The sequence below is a fragment of the Mugil cephalus genome, chromosome 1, assembly GCF_022458985.1.
Source record: "Mugil cephalus isolate CIBA_MC_2020 chromosome 1, CIBA_Mcephalus_1.1, whole genome shotgun sequence".
Classification (NCBI taxonomy): Eukaryota; Metazoa; Chordata; class Actinopteri; order Mugiliformes; family Mugilidae; genus Mugil; species Mugil cephalus.
Genome location: NC_061770.1, coordinates 47743519 through 47766180, shown reverse-complemented (window position 1 = coordinate 47766180; position 22662 = coordinate 47743519). Strand labels below are relative to the sequence as shown.

Sequence of the window (22662 nt, the reverse complement as noted above, 5' to 3'; positions counted from 1 at the left end):
GGCATCAAAACGGACACCTGTCATCAGTCAGCAGGCCCCCGTGCCCACTGTTGCCTCCTGTGGATACTTATAGCCCACTGCAATTATGTTGTTCCATTAGTCATCCTACGCATGCAGTGATGGGCTGCTGGCTAAACTTAGCCACCGTCATGGTCACTCTTGTGCAAATGAGAGATCTTACTGACTGGCGCTTGCGGCTGTTGATTAACAGAGATGAGCGATTATTTTTTTAGTTCTCCTGCTTAGTTCTTGTATGTCTTTCATTAAAATATTAACAAAAGTTGTGTTGTGAAAGTGGTTGTTAAGCTGTAGGAGCTTTCTTTCTTTTTCTTTACGATTCTCATCCTCTATAACCGCTTGTCCTCTAGGGGGTGGCGGTGGGGCTGGAGCCTATCCCAGCTGTCATTGGGCGAGAGGCGGGGTACAACCCTGGACAGGTCACCAGTCTGTCACAGGGCTAACAAAGAGAGACAGGGAACCATTCACACTCACACCTACGGCCAGTTTAGAATCACCAGTCAACCTAACAAGCATGTCTTTGGATGATGGGAGGAAGCCGGAGTACCCGGAGAGAACCCACGCAGACACAGCGAGAACATGCAAACTCCACATAGAGTCTCCAGTCGGCCGATGGATTCAAACCCAGAACCTTTTTGATGTGAGCCATCAGTGCTCTTTCTGTCTTTCTTTCTTTCTTATTTATTTATTTTTTTACTTATTGGTCATTGCATTTCAATAATTATAGGTCTTAGGTCTTAGCTAGAAAAGCTTTAAAAGTGCCATCCATTTTGTATATGGGTGCAATGCTATTGTATTTTAATCTTTAAGCACTCGATCGCAGGCTTCCACTTCTCTTCTTTGACGTGTGCATGCAATTGCATCATTAGTGCATGCCCTTGTTATGGCGCTGCTATTTCACCTGGCGAAATGATATATAGAAGTAATAAGGGAGAAATAATATTTTCTAATGGGCTGATTGGTCACTGAGTCTGCCTTCGCCTCATCCATTCATAGATTCCTAATCTACTGTATATACGGTCCATGTTACTAATGTGCGGCGAGTTTTATCACTTTCCCAGCGTGGGAAATGTCATGTGTGAATGTGTGAACTCATTAAAATGCGTGTGTCGAGACTCCTGCTTCTTAGCAGGTCAGTTCTTAACAGCAATATGTCCAGCATAGCAGAACTATGAATTAAATATAGTGTATAGGCTATAATTTGACAATATGCTAATTTACTTTGTTGCTAATCTGTAGCATTTTAAGCTCTGTAGAGTACATATGTATTTGCAGTAAGCTAACAGTTAGCTTAGCTTAGCATAAAGACTGAAAACTGAGAACAGCTGGCTAGTTCTGCTCAATAACACAAAGCTCGTCTTTGATTTTGATCCATGTATTAAAGTTGATTTTCTTTCCTATTTCAGTCGCTTGTCACTGACAGTTTGTGGCAAGTTGCAGGGTGTAGTGTCGACCGCGTGCTTGGTCGTTTCTTTTGCGTCTCGGCTGCAGAAGTTTTTGCAAAGTTTGGGGTTGACTTTTTGCCAGTGCTTTCTGGTCAGTGTGTCTGTAAGAGTCATTCAGCATAGCAGAAGGAGATGTGTGTTTAAGCATATTTTAGTTATAAGTTTTAACATATTTTGTGAATGAATTACTTCCCTTTGTGTAATTGTATTTATTAGTTACAGCCCCCCAAACATATTGCGGCTGCAATACATGTACACAGTGACCAGTAAAAAGCAAGACATACAGGTTAAACTGTATATACATAAAGAAAACTCTCTAGAGATCTATTTTTAAAATGTGTGAATTTCTAGAGACCTTCTATGTGATAGCTCCCTATCAAAATCTCCAGATGGAAACACCGTATGTAGGATGTGTCGAGCGAAGAACACAACATGGCTGTCTGTTTTCAGTGTCACTATCGTTGCTTGTTTGTCGGCTGGAGGTTACTTTTGTGAGGACTGTGTGCTGCACCTTGTCTGACGAGGCAGAGTCTGGAGGTCTTGTTTAGTTTCATCAGTGTCGTGGGGGGAGATGTTGTCGAGAACCTCATCCTCCCTCTGCTGCTGTCTCTGGAGTCTCTGTAACTGTCCCTCGACTTGTGTTGTTATGCTCTGAGTTGTTACAGTTTTTTTTTCCTGTGGATAACTGGCAAAATGTGGAGGACTGTACAGACAATTTATAACCTGGAGGCCAGCCCGGACTTCCTGCGGCCACAAAATTTTTGTGGTGGAAAGTTGGTCTGAAGTTGCTCCGTTGGGAACTAATTATGCTTCTGCAAAGATCTGCTGGGTCAATCAAATCATTTGGGCTTTATGCCATGACGCACAGAAGAGTAACAGCAACATGGTCATACAGTCGTACACGTCATTGGAGCGCTGTTGAGTTGAATGAAAGTCAGCTTAATATAAGATCACGTGTTCCCTGGAGGCTGCAGAAATGCATTCTGGGAATATGCAGGAATTTACTAATTAAAAGAGAAGGCACATTATTGAAGCTCAGGACTGATTTACAATAACTGGATTTTTTTCATCAATTAAGTTCAAGTTGTGTCTATTTAGTGTTACTGTTGATCATTTTCCAAAGGGTATCAATCTTTGAAACAGGTTGAGACTGATTTACATTTCAAATAATCCAGGCTAAATCTGGATGGTATGCAAAAAGATTTGCTTTTTATATTGCTCTAACAACAGTTAATGTTCCACCATGGAGTGACGTTAGCACCTGAATGTTTTCTTTCAGTTCTTACCTTCTGTGTCTCAGAAAGGTTTCATATTGACGCAAGCCATTTGTTCCTCCCTTCTGAAATGGATGGATGAAACAGAGGAACCGAAAGATTGAAAGCATGCGAATGTCTTTGGCAACATTCCCCTGCTTACGTACTGGCGACACATTGGTTTGCGTCAGCCAGCAGTGATTAGTTAACCAACGCTGGATAAGGGGCAATTCTAAGACAGAAGATGGACTGTCTTACTGCAACTAGGACTGTGACTAAGATGAATGTAACGCAAGGTTGTATAAATTTAACATTTCTGTCAGGCAAAAAGAATTAAATGAAACCAATAGGGGAACATTTCAGATGAAGAAAACATTTTTGGGCATTCAGAGGATGGATTACAGTCCAAGAAAGGTAGTGATTGATGGACTTCCTTTGGGGTTCACTGTAGTCTGTAGGCATTCTTCATATGTACACAACAGTGTTTGTGTTATTACTCTAACTGCCAGGGGAGACAAGTGTCTCAGGTATAACAAGGAAGGTGGAACACATAAGGAAGCAAGTGAGACAGGGTACTCCAAATAATACAAAAACCAAAAAGAACTCAAAACCTGGAGAACAAGGAAACACAAACAGAAAAAAAGGGAACAAAAAGGGAAGAACATCAGATGAGCACAACAGGTATAAGGGAACGGACAACCTGACAAAGAGTAGTGGGGTGAGGGAACAAGACACAGGTGAGGTTAATTTAGGACGAGCAAACAATCATAGGACAAAGACAGAGACTGGAAGTACAACTACTACTAAGATGCAAGGTAAGGAACCACTTCAAAGTAAAACAGGAATCAAGGAAAACCAAACATGACCAGAAAAAGTCCAAAACTCAACTCCCTGGAGGAACAGAAAAGGTTCTAAGTCAAGAAGAAGAACGTTACCAACCTTACCAAGGACTGGTAGACATGTAGATCTACAGACTTGAAGCTCCTTTGAGACTGACACAACAGAGCTCTTGGACATGCTGTGGAGTCTTCAAACAAGGTCCATCCCTTGGGGGCGCCACTGTGCTGTTCTGCAGCCGGAGAGGACGCAGCTCTGGAGGCGGACAAACTGCGTCCGGCAAATCTGGACGGCATGATGTTGTCCATCTGCGTGAAGCCGAGGCTCTTGCTGAGCAGCTGCTCATTGTCAATGATCTCTTTCGTCCCACACTGTTCTCCTAAAAAACGTATCAGTGTTTTTGTTTTGTAACTTAATTCCGACCTTAACGCCCTCTTTTTCACTTGAACCGGATCTTTATTTAAGTGCAGTGAGTGACGGGTGGGGTGCTGATGTTGTCTGTTAAGGAAATTAAATTGACGAGTCCCTCGTACATGTGCCCTCAAAAGCTAGGTACAACTAGCTTGGCTGGAATGTGGAAAGCATAGTCCAACACTGACACCTATAGCACCTGCTGTGTTTTCTTTTGTAAGTGTTTGAGTCATCACTCTGTCATCCAGCACATTGGTCGGTCCAGTCTTCTGCTCAGTGTTGCGGTCATGCCTCCAAATTTCTCATCTCTTACATGAAATGTGTAAAGTAGTCAGGTTTTCTGTAGCAGTCCGTCAACATTAGCACAATCAAATCTGATGTTTCCTTTCCAAAATACCCATTTAACAGCCGCTGCAACCCTCACTCCGGTTTTGACCGTACGGGCCCAACTCCCTCCACTGAGCCTGTCTCCCAGAGGAGCGAATAATAATTCAGTCTTCTCCCAAACTCCTCTACAACTCCCGACAGATTCTCCCTGCCATGCTCAGCACTCCTTTTCCTCCCACTACTCCCACCATCCCCCTTCAGACAAGCCTTGGCCTAACCGTCTCTTCATCTTGTTAAGTACTCGTAGCGTTCAGCAGCATCAGACTTTCTTCTCTCTCCTGCTGGGTTCCTGCTGCTGCCCCCAGGTGCCAAAACACCTTGTTAAATATACAGTGTACGTCTCCTGCTTATTACATTTCCAGTCTGCCAGCCTGAGCTGCAGTGCTGCGGGCCAGCCGAAGCTGCCATTTCCTTATCCAGCTTTAATTTTCAGTCTTGGCATTTTATCTTTTATCTTTCTCCTCTGTTTCTCCCTCTCTGCGTGTCTCTCTTTCTCTGAGGGAATTACATAAGTCTTTCTGTGTGTGTGGGCAGCGTTGCATTTTATGTAAGGCGGACCTGGAAATGGCTAGTGAAACTCTTGGGTCTTACTCTGTATTTTTTTTTCTCCTCGCTCTCTACATCTCTTGTAGCCTTGTGTGTGGTTGGGTCAGCGGACTGTGGATCTGCGTGGTGGTTGGCTCCGGATATACAATGAGGTGACTCTGCAAGCCCACTCAGAGTCACACATGCACGCACACAGTATTTTTTATTTTTTTTAGCACACCTTCGTGTCAGTTTGTAATTTGAACGTGATTATGTTTGTTGATTTGTGATGTGCATGAGATATGTGTTTGTTTTGAAGTTTAAAAGTGGATGCCTGACTTATTTATTTAACTGACCGTTGCTACACTTGTCAAGGTTCTGCACAAAGCTAACGGTGGAAAATGTACTGTTGTGGATTTGCTGTAATTTCAAACCAAACTTTGAATTTCAAGCCAGCAAGAGCAGGTTTTGGTGGGAAGTCACCCCTATGACACTTGATGGAGGTTTGTTTTACCTTTGCCTGCCCCTATTTTAACAATCCAAAATGTGTGGTATAATAAAAGGATTAGTGTTGGCAACAAATTCTTTGAACTGCAGCTAGCTAGCATGAGTTAATAATACAAAACTTCATGAGCCCTATCTTGTGCTAGTTAGCCCTAGTCCATAGGTCTTCAACAGGGGGTCCGTGACCCATAGGGGATCCACAGAGATACTGCAGGGGGGTCGCAAAGTCTTTGGTTGATTCGCCATTTTTTATTTGTTTTAAAATTTTCCCCCACAAAGTTAAATTTCTTTAAATACACATCAACATGAATCCAACGTGCCTTAGTAGAGGAATAAATGGAAGCAGAAATCGTTATCCTTCAGTCAACACTTCACTTATTCAGCTCAGATACAGGAGCCGTCTCAACAGCGCACAGTTTCACACAGAGCGCCACACTAGCCGAGACCTGTCAATCTAAGCCCCCTGTACACAGTAGGCTCCGCCCTATATCACTGCTGAGCCAATCACAAGGTCACATATTTCACAGCCAAGAGCCTATTCAGTTCCCAATATTAGCAGAAGAGAAGCTAACAGTCCATGGTATATAGAGGTATTTTACAGTAGTTTATGTTTACAGCGGTTGCACTTGTGTATTATCTGAATAGCTTAATATTGAATGCAAAAGGATAATAATATATATCATAAGCACTACGCCAAGTTTGATACAGAACAGATATAGTAGGTAGGAGGTCCCTAATTAATCTCTCCATCAGTGTAGGGGTCCCCTGCCCCCTACCCTAGTACAATAGCCCTAGTTTACAATACTAGGGCTAACTATTCAAAATAAAACTTGCTGAACAGCAGCAGAACATGCTAAAATCACTGACAAACACATTAATTGTCCACTTCATAACAAAAGCCAATTGTGGTTAAATGCTGTTAAAGTGATGCTGCAAAAGTTTGGTTTGCATTAGCAGCAGTTTCTGATTGACTAATGCTTTCTGCATTCCCATCCAGATATCTGTTTATAGCGATTATGACAGCAGTAAATATTTTTCCCCTGGAAATGTGGCTACAGACACACAGTTCATAATAATGGAAACATATTATTATTGCAATACCCTCACCCAACCTTGCATTACCTCATCAGACTTTTATCTAAATGAAAAGCTCTGCACTTAACAAACACAGAGCACTGCATGAGTCTTAAACTGCTCTTTGGGATTTTGAAAACTGTTCATTCTTGCCATTGGAAAGTTCAGGAGGATTTCTTTTGCCTACGTCTTGCAGCCGTCAGCACTAACCTGTGATTATTATATAATTTCGACCCTTTTGATTTGACTGATATCTCCTTCGCTTGAATTCTAACCTCAAGTGGTGTTTATCGCTCACAGTTAATGGTCCTACAGGGAACAGACTGGCTCAGAGATAACCTCAGGGGGAGGGTTATGTAACAGGTGACAGGAGCTGATGAATAATGTGAAAAATTCAAATGTGTTATTGAATGGAAACAATATCCAAAATGCTTCTTCTAATACAACAGTAATACAACAGGTCGCTGCATCTGAGCGCAGATTGTTAATGGCATCATTTTTATTTTTATTTTTTTATATTTCGAAGTGAAGTGATGTCATATCGGAAAAAGAAAAAAAAAGAAAACTTCCTTTAAATAAAACACCTCCTCACCCCGGAAAACCTGTCACCTTTAAGCAAGCAGCGAGTGCAAGTGTGTGTTCATGTTGGCGTGCGCGTACAGTAGAAATGAGTTTGGGTGCCGGCACGCGTGCACGCGCACCTCCAACTTGTCAGAGAAAGGGTGTTTCACTGAGTGGGAATGCCTGGTAGGATGTGTAGGCCCAGGTTGCCATGGGAACCATCTGCTGCTACGCTCGCAAGCGTTCGCCGGCAGCCCACACAGTGTGACATCCAGCAGCAAGCCGTTCTGAGAGAAAGTAAATCTGTGATTGAACGCTAACGTTAAAGAGCCAGAAATAAGCAAAAACGCGCGGTTCAAACTGAGTTATTGTCATTTGCGGTACACGTGGAGGGGCATCTGTGCGCAAAGTAATACGTCCTCGAGATTATTTGCCGTTTCTGTTGTTTTGGTGGAGACAGAAGGAGGAGAGGTGTGCGGCATTTCAAGCACAGAGCGACACTTTGGCAGATTGGAGAATGAACAGAAGGATGTAAAGCGGCTATAAATGTTTAGGAACTTTGAACTGAAGTTTGATAAAAGTTAAAGCCACAGCTACGAGATGAGTATATTAAGATGAGCATGGGGTTGATATGATCACATAGAGATTAGTGACATCAACAAAACAACAAATAAGAAGTCAACGTGTCCAACTTCCATGTTCTCAATATGACTAATATCACACTGTGTTACATGGCAAGTCTACACTCACTTGCCAAAATAGTAGGTACACTAGTGAAAATGAATGTTTTAATATGACAGTACTGCACAAAATCTTTGCTTCATGACTATAATAATGTTCAATTTACTTGGAAATCTGAACTTAACTGTATGATCTTGGATGTAGTTGGTGGTGCAGTAAAACACCAAAGTAAGGGGATGTCAAAATAATACAAACATTTAGTGCAGGACTGTGATATTACAATGCATTGATTTTCACTGGTGTATCTAATGAACCGGCAAGTGAGTCCACATGCTCGAGTCTTTCCTCTCAAACGAACCCCCTCAGGTAGAATGAACCATGAACATGAACCAGTTCATTTTCCAGATGAGGATAAGGCTTATCTGTAAGAATAAACAGTTGACATCAGCGATAACGGTAACATTTTTATGGACAAGCAGAGATCAGATCATTTCCGGTAAAGGCAAAGAAACGTCCCTGTTTGGTATCGCACCTCATTTTTGGGATTCTGCAAAAAGCCTTCCGTCAGTTAAAAAACACTCGGTGTGTGAGGCAGAAATAATTGGCAGGATCAGCTCATCTGATGTTTTTGTACGACTACACCTCTGTGTTGCAGATGCAGGAGGTGGGCAGTACCCAGCGAGGCTCTCAGCGGGCGTTCAGCGTCCTTGATCGCCTGCTGCTCACACATCCTGTGTGGCTGCAGCTGTCACTCAACCAAGACTCTGCTGTCTACATCCTGCTCAGAGAGCCCATTGGGGTGAGGAGCAATCCATCACATTAATCTGATTGCATTATTAGAAAAAGATACAGGAGTACATTATAGACCCCTTCATGGCCTTCAAGTCTTTGTGCCGTCACAAGGTTAGCTGGAGGCGAACACTATTACAGTTAACCGGGAAAATGTCGCCGGGTGCCAAAACCGAAATATAACTTGGCCAGTCGTAGACAACTTTAGTTGAATGTGATAATCATCAATAACTTGTTTACATTTTCAGCCTAATGTTATGGGTTTGACTAAATTGTGACTGAAATAACATTATGTTAATCACTATTTGGAGTATTTATTCTTGATACATGCTAATGCTAACCGAGAGCTCACGCAAACATTAGTTGTGTGTTTCAGGGGTGTCCAAGCAGAAGTTACCCTCCACATTGGTTCCACTTACTTCTCGTAATATCTTTGATGGAGAGGCTTCACTTGATAAAGACAGACCAGATTTGGTCCCCTCTGTGTCCTCCTTTGGTCAAATCGTCCATCCAGTCAGTGAGAGTGTAGGGGTGGGTGAATATAGTCCCAACAGTCGAGTCAACTTTTACACTTTTACAACACTCACAGTCTCGGAGAATGAGTGTATTAGTATATTCCAGGGGTCGGCAACCCGCGGCTCCGGAGCCGCATGCGGCTCTTTCGTTCCTCTGTTGCGACTCTCTGCAGCGAGCGGTGCGGAGCAAGGACACTGATCAAAGCCGTTCACTTTTCACGCTAACTAACTACCCAAGAATAGCGGCAACTAGTCACTCATCAGTGAACGAGCGAGAACTACACAACAACTGAATGACACTGAACGCCACACCACACTCACGTTTGTAACATCAAACAACCAAAAAACACTGGACTCCCACAGTGCATTGCAGCACATTTACTAGTTGCTGTCGAGTATTCAATTAAAATGTATTTTTTATTTTAGTGCGTTAGTTTTTTAAATATAATTCTAAATTTGAATTGACGATTATCTTGTAACATTAAAATAAAATAATTTAATTTTTTGTCGCTCAAAATTTACGTCACAACTGCCGACGTGCAACACCTACCGGCAGGTCCAGTCCGCTATTTATTGGACTTTTCGACCCCAGGTAAGCCAACCACGGATAAATCCCTGTTATGTGTGCATAATGCATAATTTCGTTTTCTCTATAGCAGTTGTTTCATTTCACAAATGCAACACACTATAGGCCTAGCATAGAGGTAAAAACGATATATGCAGTGTTATCTTCATTTTAGATGTCAAAGCGGTTTTGTGGCTTCCAGTGTTTTCTTTTCTGTGGGAAACGGATCCAAAAGGTTGCCGACCCCTGGTGTATTCTATAAAATGTGTGTTTTCTTCATCCATTCTTGCCAAACAGTCCGTTGAAAAACAGGCTATAGTGTTTGAGATCTTTTGCCTCCAGTTAAGCCCCGCCCCTCAAAAACGTCACACTGTGTACAAACTGTGATGGATCTTAACCTTGTCCAAACATTTGGATAATACACATACACAAGAAATCACAATGATAAATAAAGAGCTGGGAGCTTGCTGAGTTCGAAGAAACACCTACCACCACCTTTAAAAACTTACAACATGTTGCATCTTTTTTGGATAATTCTGTTGTGCAAAAATATATACATGATGACAATGTAAGGTTTTATGTGCGCTACCAGGGGCCCATGCTAGCTTAGCATTGTGCCAGTTGCTCGCCTTGAAGTACACGAAGAGAAAACACACTGTACCTAGACATTAACTCCCTTTTCTGACATTCTAACCAGACTTTTTTAGTGCGTAAATGCAGCTCCAGCCAGAGGAAGGTGCTGTGTTTGAGAGTGACAGCGGACAGAAGTGCCTCCTCCATTAAGGAGTGCTTCATCTGTGAGGAGGACTCCAGTGAGTATAAAACAAGCTGGATTAGCATGTGTTATCCCCCTGCAGCTACAGCGGTACACTCTTCTAGTCAGCGTTTTTGCTGTACAGCAGTTCACACACTTATTGGGTGAAGTGATGTTACTCAGATAAGATGGGTCCTCGAAAATATTTGCCGCTGCCGTATTTCCTGTTAAATTTTAAAAAATGTCCCACAGCCTCCAAAGCTGCCAATCACACTCTGTCTGTTCTATAACTAGCATTCGCCTTGGAGAGCTCAGCACTCAGCTTCCCTGACTTGTGTCGACTGGTAGCCTTCTACTGCATCAGCAGGTAATGTGTCATATTAAGTGGTGCACAGCATGACCAAGAGCATGTGAACAATTTGGTTGAGGTTTTATGTTTAGGATTCCTTAAATAGGGGAGCAGTTAATAATGCACAACAGCATGCTTGCAACTTTGTGGTTAAAGTTTAGGGATATCCTGTTTCAACATAACAGTCATCTCCACTGGCAAAAAGCCCAGAGCTCCAGCATCTTTGGGATGAACCTCTTACGACATCAGTGGCTCACCTCTCTTTTTATGACTGAATGGGAACAAATGTTTGCAGCTAGGGTCCAAAGTCTGGTGGGAATTTTTTACAAGTGTCCTTGTGCATAAGTCATGCATTGCTGAAATCTTTGGCCACACATGAGCTTGGGTTATAATTTTGTCCATCTGCAGGGATGTGCTGCCTTTCCCGCTACAGCTACCAGAGGCTATTGCTAACGCTTCGACACACAGGCAGCTGGAGGCCATCTCGCACATGGGACAAGGTCAGTCACTGGTGATCTCATTCACTTCCAAAACTAATCAGCTACTCTGAATTACCCCCAAACTATACTTGTTACCCTTCTAAGGTTGTTTTATTAGCTGTGCTAGTATTATGATGCTTATTGAAATAGGTCAGTGGGTAAAGTACTGGTCTAACTGGACTGCCAGTGAATATCAGGACGATCATTAGACACATTTTGTGATCCTAATAGTTTTCATTTAGCGTTATCAAAACTAACCATATTCCTACCCCCAGATAATTTTAGCATGCTAATATGTACACTCTTCAGTAACGATTCAACAGTCCTGCCCTAAGTCTTAGCCTCATGAAGGTTATAATCAGAATTTGTTTGAAATAACTGCTGGTGATTCAACTGTGTTTTTATCTTGGACGCTGTGGCTCTATTATTTTGACGCCATATCAGTCAGTGGGCTAGGCACCACAAACTACATCCTACTACAGCAGTTGAATTGGCACTTGAAACGTTTCAACACAAACTGAGCATCATAACAGCCACGAAGGAGGATTTAGTTCAGGACTGTTACGTTGGGATGCATTTGTTTTCTCTAGAGTACCTAATGAACGTATGCATTAACTGGTAAATGTTGCAGCCTCAAAATGCAGTCGTGCTCCCAACCACCTCATCCTTTCATTATGCTTTTTGCCTTTCCAACATCAAGTTACTCAAGTTACTCACTGGCTTGCTGACTGTTGTGTTTGTTAATTGTTGCGTTCTTGCTCCAAGGGCTGTGAGAGCAAGAACTTAGGTCCTTATGGTCAGAGAATTTATACATCACTAGAAACTCAAGAGCTGAACTCTGAGGAAGTTCTCATAGGGCCCTCAAACTGCAGCATATGTAACATGCGCTAAGCACTGTGGGAGATGAGGGAGACCTTCTCAATTTCTGAGCAGTCACAGAATAGTTGCTGGACGCTACACAAGGAAAAAGTTCTGCCCTGCTGATGTGTGGAGGTCAAGAACCAGCTGCAAGAACCCAAACAAGAAGTGCGAATTGCAAGAACAAAGAACAAACCTATCACTTAAGGGAATGGACCATTAGTTTCTTTGTTCTTGCTCTTGCCACCTCGAGAACAAGAACACATTTCTCGCTCCCTGCGGAGTACGTCACCAATTGAAAGCCATTTGAATGCAGCATACAGCTGCATAACATCTGAATGTTAGCATGCCGAGGTTAGCCTTTAGCTCCTTACAGCCTCACGGATCTGCAGTCATGGCTGAGAGAGAAATAGCGGAATTGATGTTCAGTATGTGAGTTCAAAACATATTTCCAGGACGAAATCACTGACAGAAAAGAAAAGTTGCAAACGTGAGAGAGTAAACTAGGAACTGGCTAAAGTAGTGGCTGCCAGCTTTAACACAGTAACATGTACTGTTGTAGTGAAGAGAGAGGTGCGACTTCTTGGCTAAAAATGATAGCCAGACTCTATCTCATCATGGCTCTGCAGACTCTGCAGTCTGCTTTATTCAGCTCACAGTAGAGAAATATTGTGTGTGTGTGTGTGTGTGTGTGTGTGTTGTGTCACTTGAATACTGTCTTTCTTCTTTCCCTTTTAGTTCTTTAAACGAGAAAAAAATAAAAGTTTTAATTTAATTCAAATGTTTGCACAGCTACAAAGATCACCCAAAGGCGAAGCGCCGTCTCAGACTTTAGATGAAGTATTTCATATTGTTTTATATTGTTATATTGCGGTATGGGTTTGTTGAGTTCATATCAGAATTTTGAGAACCTTAAATTAAAATCTAAATATCAAAGCATTCTCCTTTTTCTTCTATTTCCAACTAGACTTCTGGAGTTCACCGAGTGCTTCGGACATCCAAAACGGTCCGATGGAGCCAGCTGCATCGACCAGCAGCAGCCACAGCCAGACAGCTCAGGACCGATGTTCCCTGCTGACCCGAGGCAAACAAGGCAAACTCTGCTTCATCAACCCGCTCTTCCTACAGCTGGAGGTTAGCAAGGTTAGTAATGAAAGGTCTGAGGTTAAGCCACCTTCACTGAAACCGTTAGAGAGGACTGACGATGATGATCAGTAGAAAAATATCAGGTGAAGACACATTCTTCGACTATGGTAAGGTACAGTTTTGAATCTGCTTTATTTCATTCCTGCAGCAGCCACAGCTCGCGAACCACAGTGCCTCCAACAAACGGCACCGCTTCAAGCGCAGCATGAGGCTCCGGCTCTCTGAATCCTCCATGAACCTGTCCCTGGAGGGGGTCGGTTCCTACTCACCTCCCCCGTCAGTGGAGCAACCTGGTGGGTCAGAAAGGTTGCGCAAAGCAGACATCAACCCGCAGAGGAGAGTTCACCCCGGGGCAGGCGTCCTGAGGAGAACCCCTGCCGTGTCACCTGGGTCTGCAGAGGAAGACGACATGATGTCTGTCTATGTGCCGCAGGTAATAACCGTTAGGATCTTTACTTCACTGTCGGTCTCAAGTCAGTGCGTGAGTCATTCAGTTGTCATGTAAGATGACGGCTTCTCTATTGCTTAAGACGTCTGCCAAGGTGGAGGAGCCTCCAAAGGACCAGCCGTCAGCTCAAGCCGAGGAGCCAGGTATCGAGGTGGCCGTTCTGGCCCTGGAGCGCCGCCCGGCTCCGTCCTTGGCCGAGCTCGACAGCAGCAGCTCCTTCAGCAGTATGGACGAGGACAATGACTCAGATTCGGATCCAGAAAGCATGGCCCAGACCCAAACGCACACCTACCAGCGCCCGCCGCTGGTCCGCTCCCGAGGCCGCGGCGGGCTGCACCGCATGAGCGAGGCGTTCGTGTGCTTCTTCGCCCCGGACAAGCGGCTCACTCGGCTGGTGGAGGAGCTGTCCAGGGACAGGCGCTCGATCTTCGGGGGCATGGTTCAGGACTTCCTCCTGGAGCAGAGGGACGCGCTGAAATCGCTGACCGCCTCCTCGTCGTCGTCGTCCTCGCCGCGCGTGACCTCCGTGCAGCTTCTGCAGGGTCTGCGCCTGTTCCTGTCCCAGGCTAAGTGCTGCCTGCTGGACAGCGGCGAGCTGGAGCCTCCCATTGAAACCCTGGTGCCAGAGAACGAGAAAGGTAAACGGAAATCTGGTAAACATGTCAGCGCAGATTTATTGCGCACAGTTTTATAGAACTTATTGTTTGAACTGTGACTTTTATCATCAGCTAAGTGGACTGGAGCAGTTTGTAGTTACACATTGTTTTAATTTGTTGAAATTTTATGGAACAAAAGACGACAACAAAGTAGCAACACTGATGACAAATTAATTTTTGGAGTTATCAACCACATTATCATGGTTCACTTTAGCTATTACAGCCTCACATGTAAGTAACAAGCCATTTATATTGCCCTCTATATGTATTTTTGTAGGACTTTTATAACTCACAGCAGGGCGTGTTATATTTCCTTTTACAGTATCTGTGCCTCCATTTGGCACAGACATGCACTCCCATGGATTAAACAATTTCATTTTAGGGGTCAAGGGTCATAATCACTGTGACCTCTCAAAATAGGTTTTTGACCAAGCATGACAAAATTTCCCACAGACAGGATAAGCTGAGACATAACTGTGAAATTTTAACGTGAACGTAAACTGTTGGTTGGTTGGTGGCGGCATACAACCACAAAGCAGTAATTCTAGGTTTATATTACAGTTATAACTCATATTAATAACACTTTTAAAAAAAAACGTAATTTTACAGCATCTAATTTCTTTACATTTCACCCGCAACGTTGCACTGATTTGATTGAGTTTAGCTGACTGTGCTGGTCTGAGCTCAACCTCCCCAACCTTGTGAATTTCTCATATGAATGCGTGATCAGTTTATCGCATCAAAGGGAGGAGACGGTGATTGCAGGAAGGGGGCTGGAGGAGAGAGGGAAAAAAAAAAAAGAAAGTGTACTATTAGAAAAACATGTGATTCAATAGACGCGGTGCCAGAGGACGCAGGTCTATGGAAACAGACAGCCTTTTCTGATAAATGGTGGGCTGCCCAGGCGCCACTGAAAGGCACTGTCAACACAAAGTAGTTTGCGTGGGGAGGGGTAGCGCCTCATTCATTGTAGCTCATATTGTCTCTGCTATTAAGAAACCGGTATTAGGAAAGCCCTGCGCTCACGTCCGCCACATTCAGGGCGTGATTGTTGTAAAGACGTGGCAGGGTGTTACTTGGGAGGGATTGTAGTCAGGTCCTTTGACGCAGTCCTGTGCGTAGGTTTTTCTTCCTTGAACTGCCTTGTGTGTGGCTGGTGTGCAGGTGTGTAAATGTGCGGCGGTTGCCTGGCTGTGCCGAGGCTTCGGGCGAGAGTGGTCGGCCGCTGCCTTCCGTCCTCCCTCCCTCCCTTCCTTCCGTCCTCCCTTCCTTCCCTCTTTCCTCCCTGCGATTCTGATTTATCTCGCTGTGCGTCGGTGGGAGGCATTTGCATTTTTTTTTCTCCCCCTCGTTTATCATAAAAAGATATCACAGTCCCACGCTCACTTGAAGAGCAGCACGATTCAGGGGAGGGTGGGAGGGAGGGAGGGATGGAAATAGGCAGGTTACTTTGAAAATGTAATCTGTTACAGGCCTGCTAGGAACAGCTGAAACAAGTCAGCTCTTACAGACGTAGCAGTATTTGGCAGAGCTGTAATCACATTACATTGAACTCTCCAGAGCTGCTAGCAGATAGACAGGGGCGCTGGGAGTGAGCAGAGAGGGTGGTAGGAAAACAGAGGCTGAAGGGTGTGAATGATTGATCACGAGGGGGAGTGATATAGTAAGGTAGATGAAGGGGGGATGCTGGTGTATTACACGGCAGGGAAACGTGGAGAGGAGGAAGAGGGGGATGTTGATGATGAGAGGAAAACAGTGTACACTGGTGAATAGTTACCCACTTAGTCAGGACTGCCCACTGACTGCTGGAGCATCACAGAGTGCGTTTCCACGTGTGAGAGCATGCATGTGTACTGTGCATGAGTATTAAATATCACTGTTGCCGGGCCAAAGAGAAGAACCCCGTATCTCTGAACGCTTGGCTCTTCATGGGCTACGTTAAGGCAACAGGTTTTAAAAGAGCAGTTTAACATTCAGATGGATATAATAATAATTTATACTATATCGATCCCACATGGATAAATTATTTTTCTGCATTTGATCCATTTGTTCATTCGGTAGTGTTAAGGGGGGGCAAGATCATTATTGTCTAGATTAGCATGAATACTGAAAACAAATGGAAACAGCCTGGCAGAGCTTAAAAACAGACTTATTTAAGTTCAAGTGTACTCTACTTAATGTGAAGACAAATAAAATTGTGAAGACCTTGTAGCTTGCAAGGTTTAGGATAGGGTTTAGTCAAAAGAAGTTCAAATTTGACCCGGGATCTGCCAAAACTGACAGAAATAAATATTTTGTTTTGTTTTTCAATTGTGGATCTTCTTAAAATATTTCTGTGACCTCTAAGGTTACTGATCCAAAGAAAAACTAATAGCTGCTGGATATAAATGCTGCTTAAATGCCTTGAAATGGAACTTGTGTGACCTCAACAAGTATTTCTTGCGCACAAAAGGCTCAAGTGGTAACATTGGCAGTAAGTCATGAGAATAATGCATTGAGGCAGCCGCTGGTGTATAGAAACCACAGAGACTAACAGTCTAGCAAGCTAACGAGCTAACGAGAACAGTTTAGAAAGCTAATGAGCTAACGAGAACAGTTTAGCAAGCTAACGAGTCATCAGGAACAGTTTTGCAAGCTAACAAGCTAACGAGAACAGTTTAGCGAGCTAACGAGTCATCAGGAACCGTTTAGCAAGCTAACGAGAACAGTTTAGCGAGCTAACGAGTCATCAGGAACCGTTTAGCAAGCTAACGAGAACAGTTTAGCGAGCTAACGAGTCATCAGGAACCGTTTAGCAAGCTAACAAGCTAAAGAGAACAGTTTAGCAAGCTAACGAGCTAATGAGAACAGTTTAGCAAGCTAATGAGCTAACAAGTTTAACAAGCTAACATAATGCAGGAAATGCGAAAGCATAATGAAAGGATCAAGCTGTGAACAAAAGTATTTATGTTAGATATTCCACAAAATTACAAAGAAACTGTACAATAAGTTAAAATATCTTAAATTACCATCCACCTACACCATCTCTGAAAATGTCAGCAAAAGGTCTTGTGAACTCAGACCTTACCAAAGATGTTCAGTTCATGATCACAGTAAACATGACGCTACTTAGTTACATAAAAAGGTTCCTGAGCTGTATAAATCACAAATGCTGAGAATCTTGATGTACCTGGACCCCTGACACTGATCAAGGAGGTGAATAAACAGGCCTAACAACTGATTCTGGGCCCACCCTGCAAGGATGATCTGCACATGCATGTATTTAAATCTGTAAAACAGTGGCTTTTTGTACAGTGAGCTTCAAAGTAGAAGAGTATGAGGAATTATTTGGATTATGCTCCGTTATAATCCTAAAAGTAGACTTAGCTGGTTTTACATGATGTGGACTAATTCTGTACAGTCATCCTTTTCTCTGTCAGAAATGTGTGATGTCGATTCAACTTTTTAATAAGGGAAGGGAAGGGAACTTTTTATTAAACTTAATTTAATATAATGATATAATAAATCAGGTTTAATGGAGAATAATGCAGTTACAGTTAATAACCTCTACACACTGTAAATCTGAAAGAAGAGAAAGGAACGAGACACTGCAAACTTCTAAATGACACAACTGCTCCGTGGATGATTTAAAGTGTAAAATATTATGTTGCTTGTGTAGGCTTATATTCTATTTGTACCCAGTTGTGAAATGGCAAAATCCAATTTCAGTCCAAAACAATCCAATTGAAATCCCCAGTACAGCTGTGTAATTTCAGTAGGTGCCGCTACATGCAGGAAAGAACAAAACTGAACAAAGTCTTCCATTTTCTGCTTTATTTATTTAAAAATATTGAGTTGCTCCGAAGGCATGGTTCATTGTTGCAGTTCTATTAAGTCTCCTGCAGTGATCAGCATACCTTTCTGGGCGTCTTGCCAGTGCTTCAAGATATGTAGACACGTTTCTCCACCTGCAAATGGCCCATATAAATAAAACCCATAGAATTAGTTCTTCTCTAGCGTATCATTTTACCAGAGCAGTTTTCACTTTCACCCCAAACACTGAAACCCTCCCTCTGTCCGCAGACCTGGCGTTGGAGCGGGCCATGTTCTCCTGTGTGCTCAGGCCTCTGAAGTCTCACCTTGAGAAAGCCCTGATGGCTTTGCACAGTCAGGACGGCTCGAGCCATCGTCTCATCCAGAACATGCTGCACCTGAAAGGGGACGTGGCCATGGAGCAGCTCGGAGTCAGGACGGGCGTTCCTGACAGCAGAGAGGTGGAGAGGGTGAAGCAGAAGCTGGCACTGATGCAGCGGACACACTCACCCATCGACAAGGTGCTGCTGCTGCTGCAAGTGTGCAAGTGTGTCCACAAGGCCATGGGGTCCTTACATGGTGAGACTCCTTCATACTGCATGGTCAAAATGTGATCAGTTCAGCATTTAACTCTCAGGGTCTTGACTAAAGAGAAAGAGGATGACCAACTAAACTACACATCCATAAACATGATGTAGTTTTAACCTAAAGTCTTCTCTGTGAAAGTTCCACATTTCAGACTGTGGAAGCAGTAGCACAACCTGTCTTCTATTGTGCACTGCTACGTCAGTGCAGCTGTATATTGGGCATAATTATGGCAACTCATACATCACTACAATATGCTGTATTAATAGCTCTATTCAAATAGTCACCTCCGATGTTACAAAAGTATATGACGGCAGTCTCTTTCACTTGCTGTCGTTCCCTTGTTTTCTTTGCAGGACAAGAAGTGAGCTGGGACGACTTCCTGCCGTCGTTGTCTTACGTTATTGTGGAATGCAATAGACCTCATATCCTGATAGAGGTGGAGTACATGATGGAGCTGCTCGAGCCCTCCTGGCTGGGAGGGGAGGGTATGACCTAAACCCTAAATGCTACCTGTGTTCCTAAATGTACTTGTGACAGAACATGTTTATAAAAAATGAGACAGCCTTCTCATGCGGGAATAGTTGAACCCCTTGAAGATCAGCAGGTAGATGTATCAGGTGTGGGCTCACCTGACACATCTCCTATGTTCCTATTATCTCTGCTTTGGTCTCTATGATCTCTTCCCTAGAGCAGCTAAATGCTAAAATCTTCAATCTCTACTTTCTGTGAGTTTGTCAGTCTGGCAAATATTTGAATTAGTTTATTTACTGACAGAGAAAATGCATTATTGATGCAAAAAGGTTTATTGGTAGACAGGTCGTGAGAGAAATCGATGGAGGGATGAGAAGGGTCAAAGGGTATGGGATGAAAAGTGTAAGAGGAGAGGGGCTGAGCAAGGTCAGAGGGGATGGAATGAAAAAGGGGTTGAGAGGATAGGATGAAAAGGGTCAGAGGGGATAGGATGAAAAGGGTCAGAGGGGATGGGACGAAAAGGGGTTGAGGGGATGGGATGAAAGGGGTTAGAGGGGATGGGATGAAAGGGGTTAGAGGGGATGGGACGAAAAGGGCCAGAGAGAGTGGGATAAGCAGGGTCAGGGGGGATGGGAGGAAAGGGGGTTCAGCTGGTGGGCTGGGATCAAAAGGGGTTGAGGGGATGGGAGGAAAGGGTTAGAGGGGATGGGATAAAAAGAGGTTTAGTGGATGGGCTGGGATGAAAGGGGTTAGAGGGGATGGGATGAAAAGGGGTCAAGAGGGTGGGATAAGCAGGGTCGGGGGGGATGGGATGAAAAGGGGTTGAGGGGATGGGATGAAAGGGGTTAGAGGGGATGGGATGAGCAGGATCAGAGGGAATGGGATAAAAAGGGGTTTAGTGGATGGGCTGGGATAAAAAGGGGTTGAGGGGATGGGATGAAAGGGGTCGAGAGAATGGGATGAAAGGGGTGAAAAGTGTCAAATGGATGGGATTAAAGGCATTGAATGTGTGGGATGGTGGACGAGGAAAACAACAAAAGAGAAATATGGGGAGGGTAGGGGTTGCACATTTTACTGCCATTATTCTTATTTTGTAATCCTTGTTTTGTATATCGTGCCTGTTTTGTCACTAACAAAAAATGCATAGTTTAAACTGTTACTAGTTACATTGACTATTGATTCTTTTGCATTTAGGGAGTAAATAACAAAAGTTACGTTTCATACAATATTTCTCTCCTCCTACTCTTTTTTTTTTTTTTTTTTTTGCCTGCAGGTGGCTACTACCTGACCAGTGTGTATGCCAGCCTGTGTCTGATCCAGAGCCTGGAAAGGGAGCAGTCGTTTTCAGGCTTTGTGACACAGGAGGTGCAGGATGCTCTGAAGGAGTGGAGCTGCAGACGGAGCCGAGAGGCCCAGAGACAAAAAGAGAATCAGCAGAGCCAAGTAGGCACCAGTTGGTTGCATTGTAGTACTACACCACCACCTCGATAACACTGGCAGCATTACATACATGTAGGTTTGTTGTGGAGTAATTCCATCTATAGCTTTCGCACAAACTTGCCCTGTGTGAAATGCTGATGGATGTGTGTAACAGTTGTTTATTATGCAGCGAGACAATTCGAAGGGATATTTTCAACACGACCGTCTGAATGCCATAAGATTATTTGAAGAAGCAAAACTAAATGGTGCAGGAAGCTGAGTGTGAATCAAAGACTATAAAATACAGAAAAAGACAGCGTGGTCTGTCTCCACAGGAAAATTCAATATGGTGAAAACAATAAAAATTCCCAGTCATTCATGCAGGCTATTCAGATCCATTCATCCTCAGTTTAGTACGTTTTGGAAGCTCCTTGGGTAAGTTTATTTTAGTTCATTTCATGTTTCCTGGCAGTTCATCTAAAGCTTTGTCAGATTTGATGAGACGCGTCTGTGAACTATCATCTTCAGGCTTCTCCATGGATGTACTGTGTATTAGTATAACGCTTGGCTTTGGCCGGACCACCTAAAGGGAGTCAGAGACTTGTCCCAAAACTACTCTGTCATCTTGACTGGACACTGCGGGTCACATTGGTGCTGAAATGTGAACGGTTGATCCAGTTTCAGGTCAAGTTTTCCTTAAGGAACTTTCGTCCAGCCCAAATAGTTTTGTCCCATCAGGCCGGCCTTTAAATGAAGTTGGTCATATGTCTTGGATTTCATCTAGCTTGGTCGATCATGATGCCTGGATGACTGTGTCCTGCTGAGATGGATGTCCTCCTGGTGAGCCTGGACTTCTGAAGCTCTGCTAGAGGGAGCTTTGACTCCCTGGTTGCCTGTACATGATCAGGGGCCCAGTTGTTTCATTTCAGTTTCTGATGAGATGGCAAAACTCCTGGTGATCCCAAACGTTTTTTCCTTTCACATTTACTGTGGCCACTGTACTCCTGGACACCTTGACATGACACCTTGAAACTGTTTGCTTGCTTTTTATGTGCAAAACTGGGTGTCTTTCTATTAGGGGTGGAGCCAAACCCGAATACGGTATTCGGAAAGGCACGGATAACGTGTGTTTTAAAATTATTCGTATTTGAGAAAAAGAAAAACATCCTATCAAAATGCTGCCTTTTCTCATGTGACCGCGGTGAATATTTGTCCGCCTGTTCGGAATAAGTGATGTTCAGGAGTCAGGGGGAAATTGGGTTGTGGAGTCAGCATATAACTTTTCAGAAGTGGAGTTTGACCAGGAGATTATTCTGTTACGTTAGTATTGAGACGTCTGCAGTCAGGTTCTCTCATGTTAGCACTCCTCTTAGTTAGCATTCATTAGCTCGGTAATTCAGACTATTGTCTACTGGTAAATGGTAAATGGTCTTGTGCTTTTCTACCTATTGGTACTCAAAGTGCTTTCCAGTCACAGAGGTTCAGTGCTTTGCTCAAGGACACTTCACCATGTGGCACATTCTGGGGATGGAACCGCTAACCTCTCTATTTACTGAGCCACAGTCACCTATTGTCTCCCACAAATCATCATCACAGTTATTTTCTGCCCCTTCAAGTCAGCCTGAATCACCTCTATTAGCTGCATTTAATGCAAAACACCGACCAATACTGCATTTACATCCATAATTATTATAATGCTGGATGCTTTGCACACCGCTACTCTCTATACAAATAAAGTTCCAGACCCATCTCAAGGACAAATAAAGGATTCACCTGCAGCTTCAAGAGAACATTTTGACTGACCGGGGGTAGCGCCTGTTTGTCACCTTAAAACCTTTCAATTTAAAGGAATACCTCAGTTTTTTTCTGCACGTCTTCTCCCACTTTTACAGTGTGAAGCCACAGTCGGCAGCTAGTGACTTTGACTGTGATAGTCGGAGAGTAATGAGCGTCAGGATTCAGATCTCTCACCTCAAATACGATCAAAACTGTAGTTTTATGTGTCTATTAGCAAATATTTAAAACTGCGAGGTGGCAAACAAATGAGTTCAAGCCTTAACAAAACTTGCTAGGATCGCGGTTCTTCGTCAGCAGTGGGCTACGAACGGTTTCCACGTCTCCCTAAAGTGACAAACGC

General features: G+C 43.6%; 1 protein-coding gene across 3 annotated transcripts in view; it reads left to right on the top strand.

The window, feature by feature from the left end:
* The window catches only part of rin1b (Ras and Rab interactor 1b), a 31812-nt gene that overhangs the window by 5554 nt on the left and 3596 nt on the right, over window positions 1–22662 (top strand). Inside the window, exons 1-11 of one of the 3 annotated variants that reach the window (XM_047590657.1) lie at window positions 616–658; window positions 8352–8495; window positions 10263–10377; window positions 10614–10686; window positions 11077–11168; window positions 12973–13148; window positions 13300–13584; window positions 13682–14237; window positions 18318–18626; window positions 18989–19120; window positions 20380–20549. In XM_047590657.1, coding sequence (XP_047446613.1) covers window positions 8352–8495; window positions 10263–10377; window positions 10614–10686; window positions 11077–11168; window positions 12973–13148; window positions 13300–13584; window positions 13682–14237; window positions 18318–18626; window positions 18989–19120; window positions 20380–20549 — 2052 coding nt within the window. In that variant the 5' untranslated portion in view covers window positions 616–658. Of the gene's footprint in view, window positions 1–615; window positions 659–4844; window positions 5050–8351; window positions 8496–10262; window positions 10378–10613; window positions 10687–11076; window positions 11169–12972; window positions 13149–13299; window positions 13585–13681; window positions 14238–18317; window positions 18627–18988; window positions 19121–20379; window positions 20550–22662 lie in introns of those variants that run through there. The other 2 variants (XM_047590648.1, XM_047590641.1) reach the window with 2 other exon arrangements.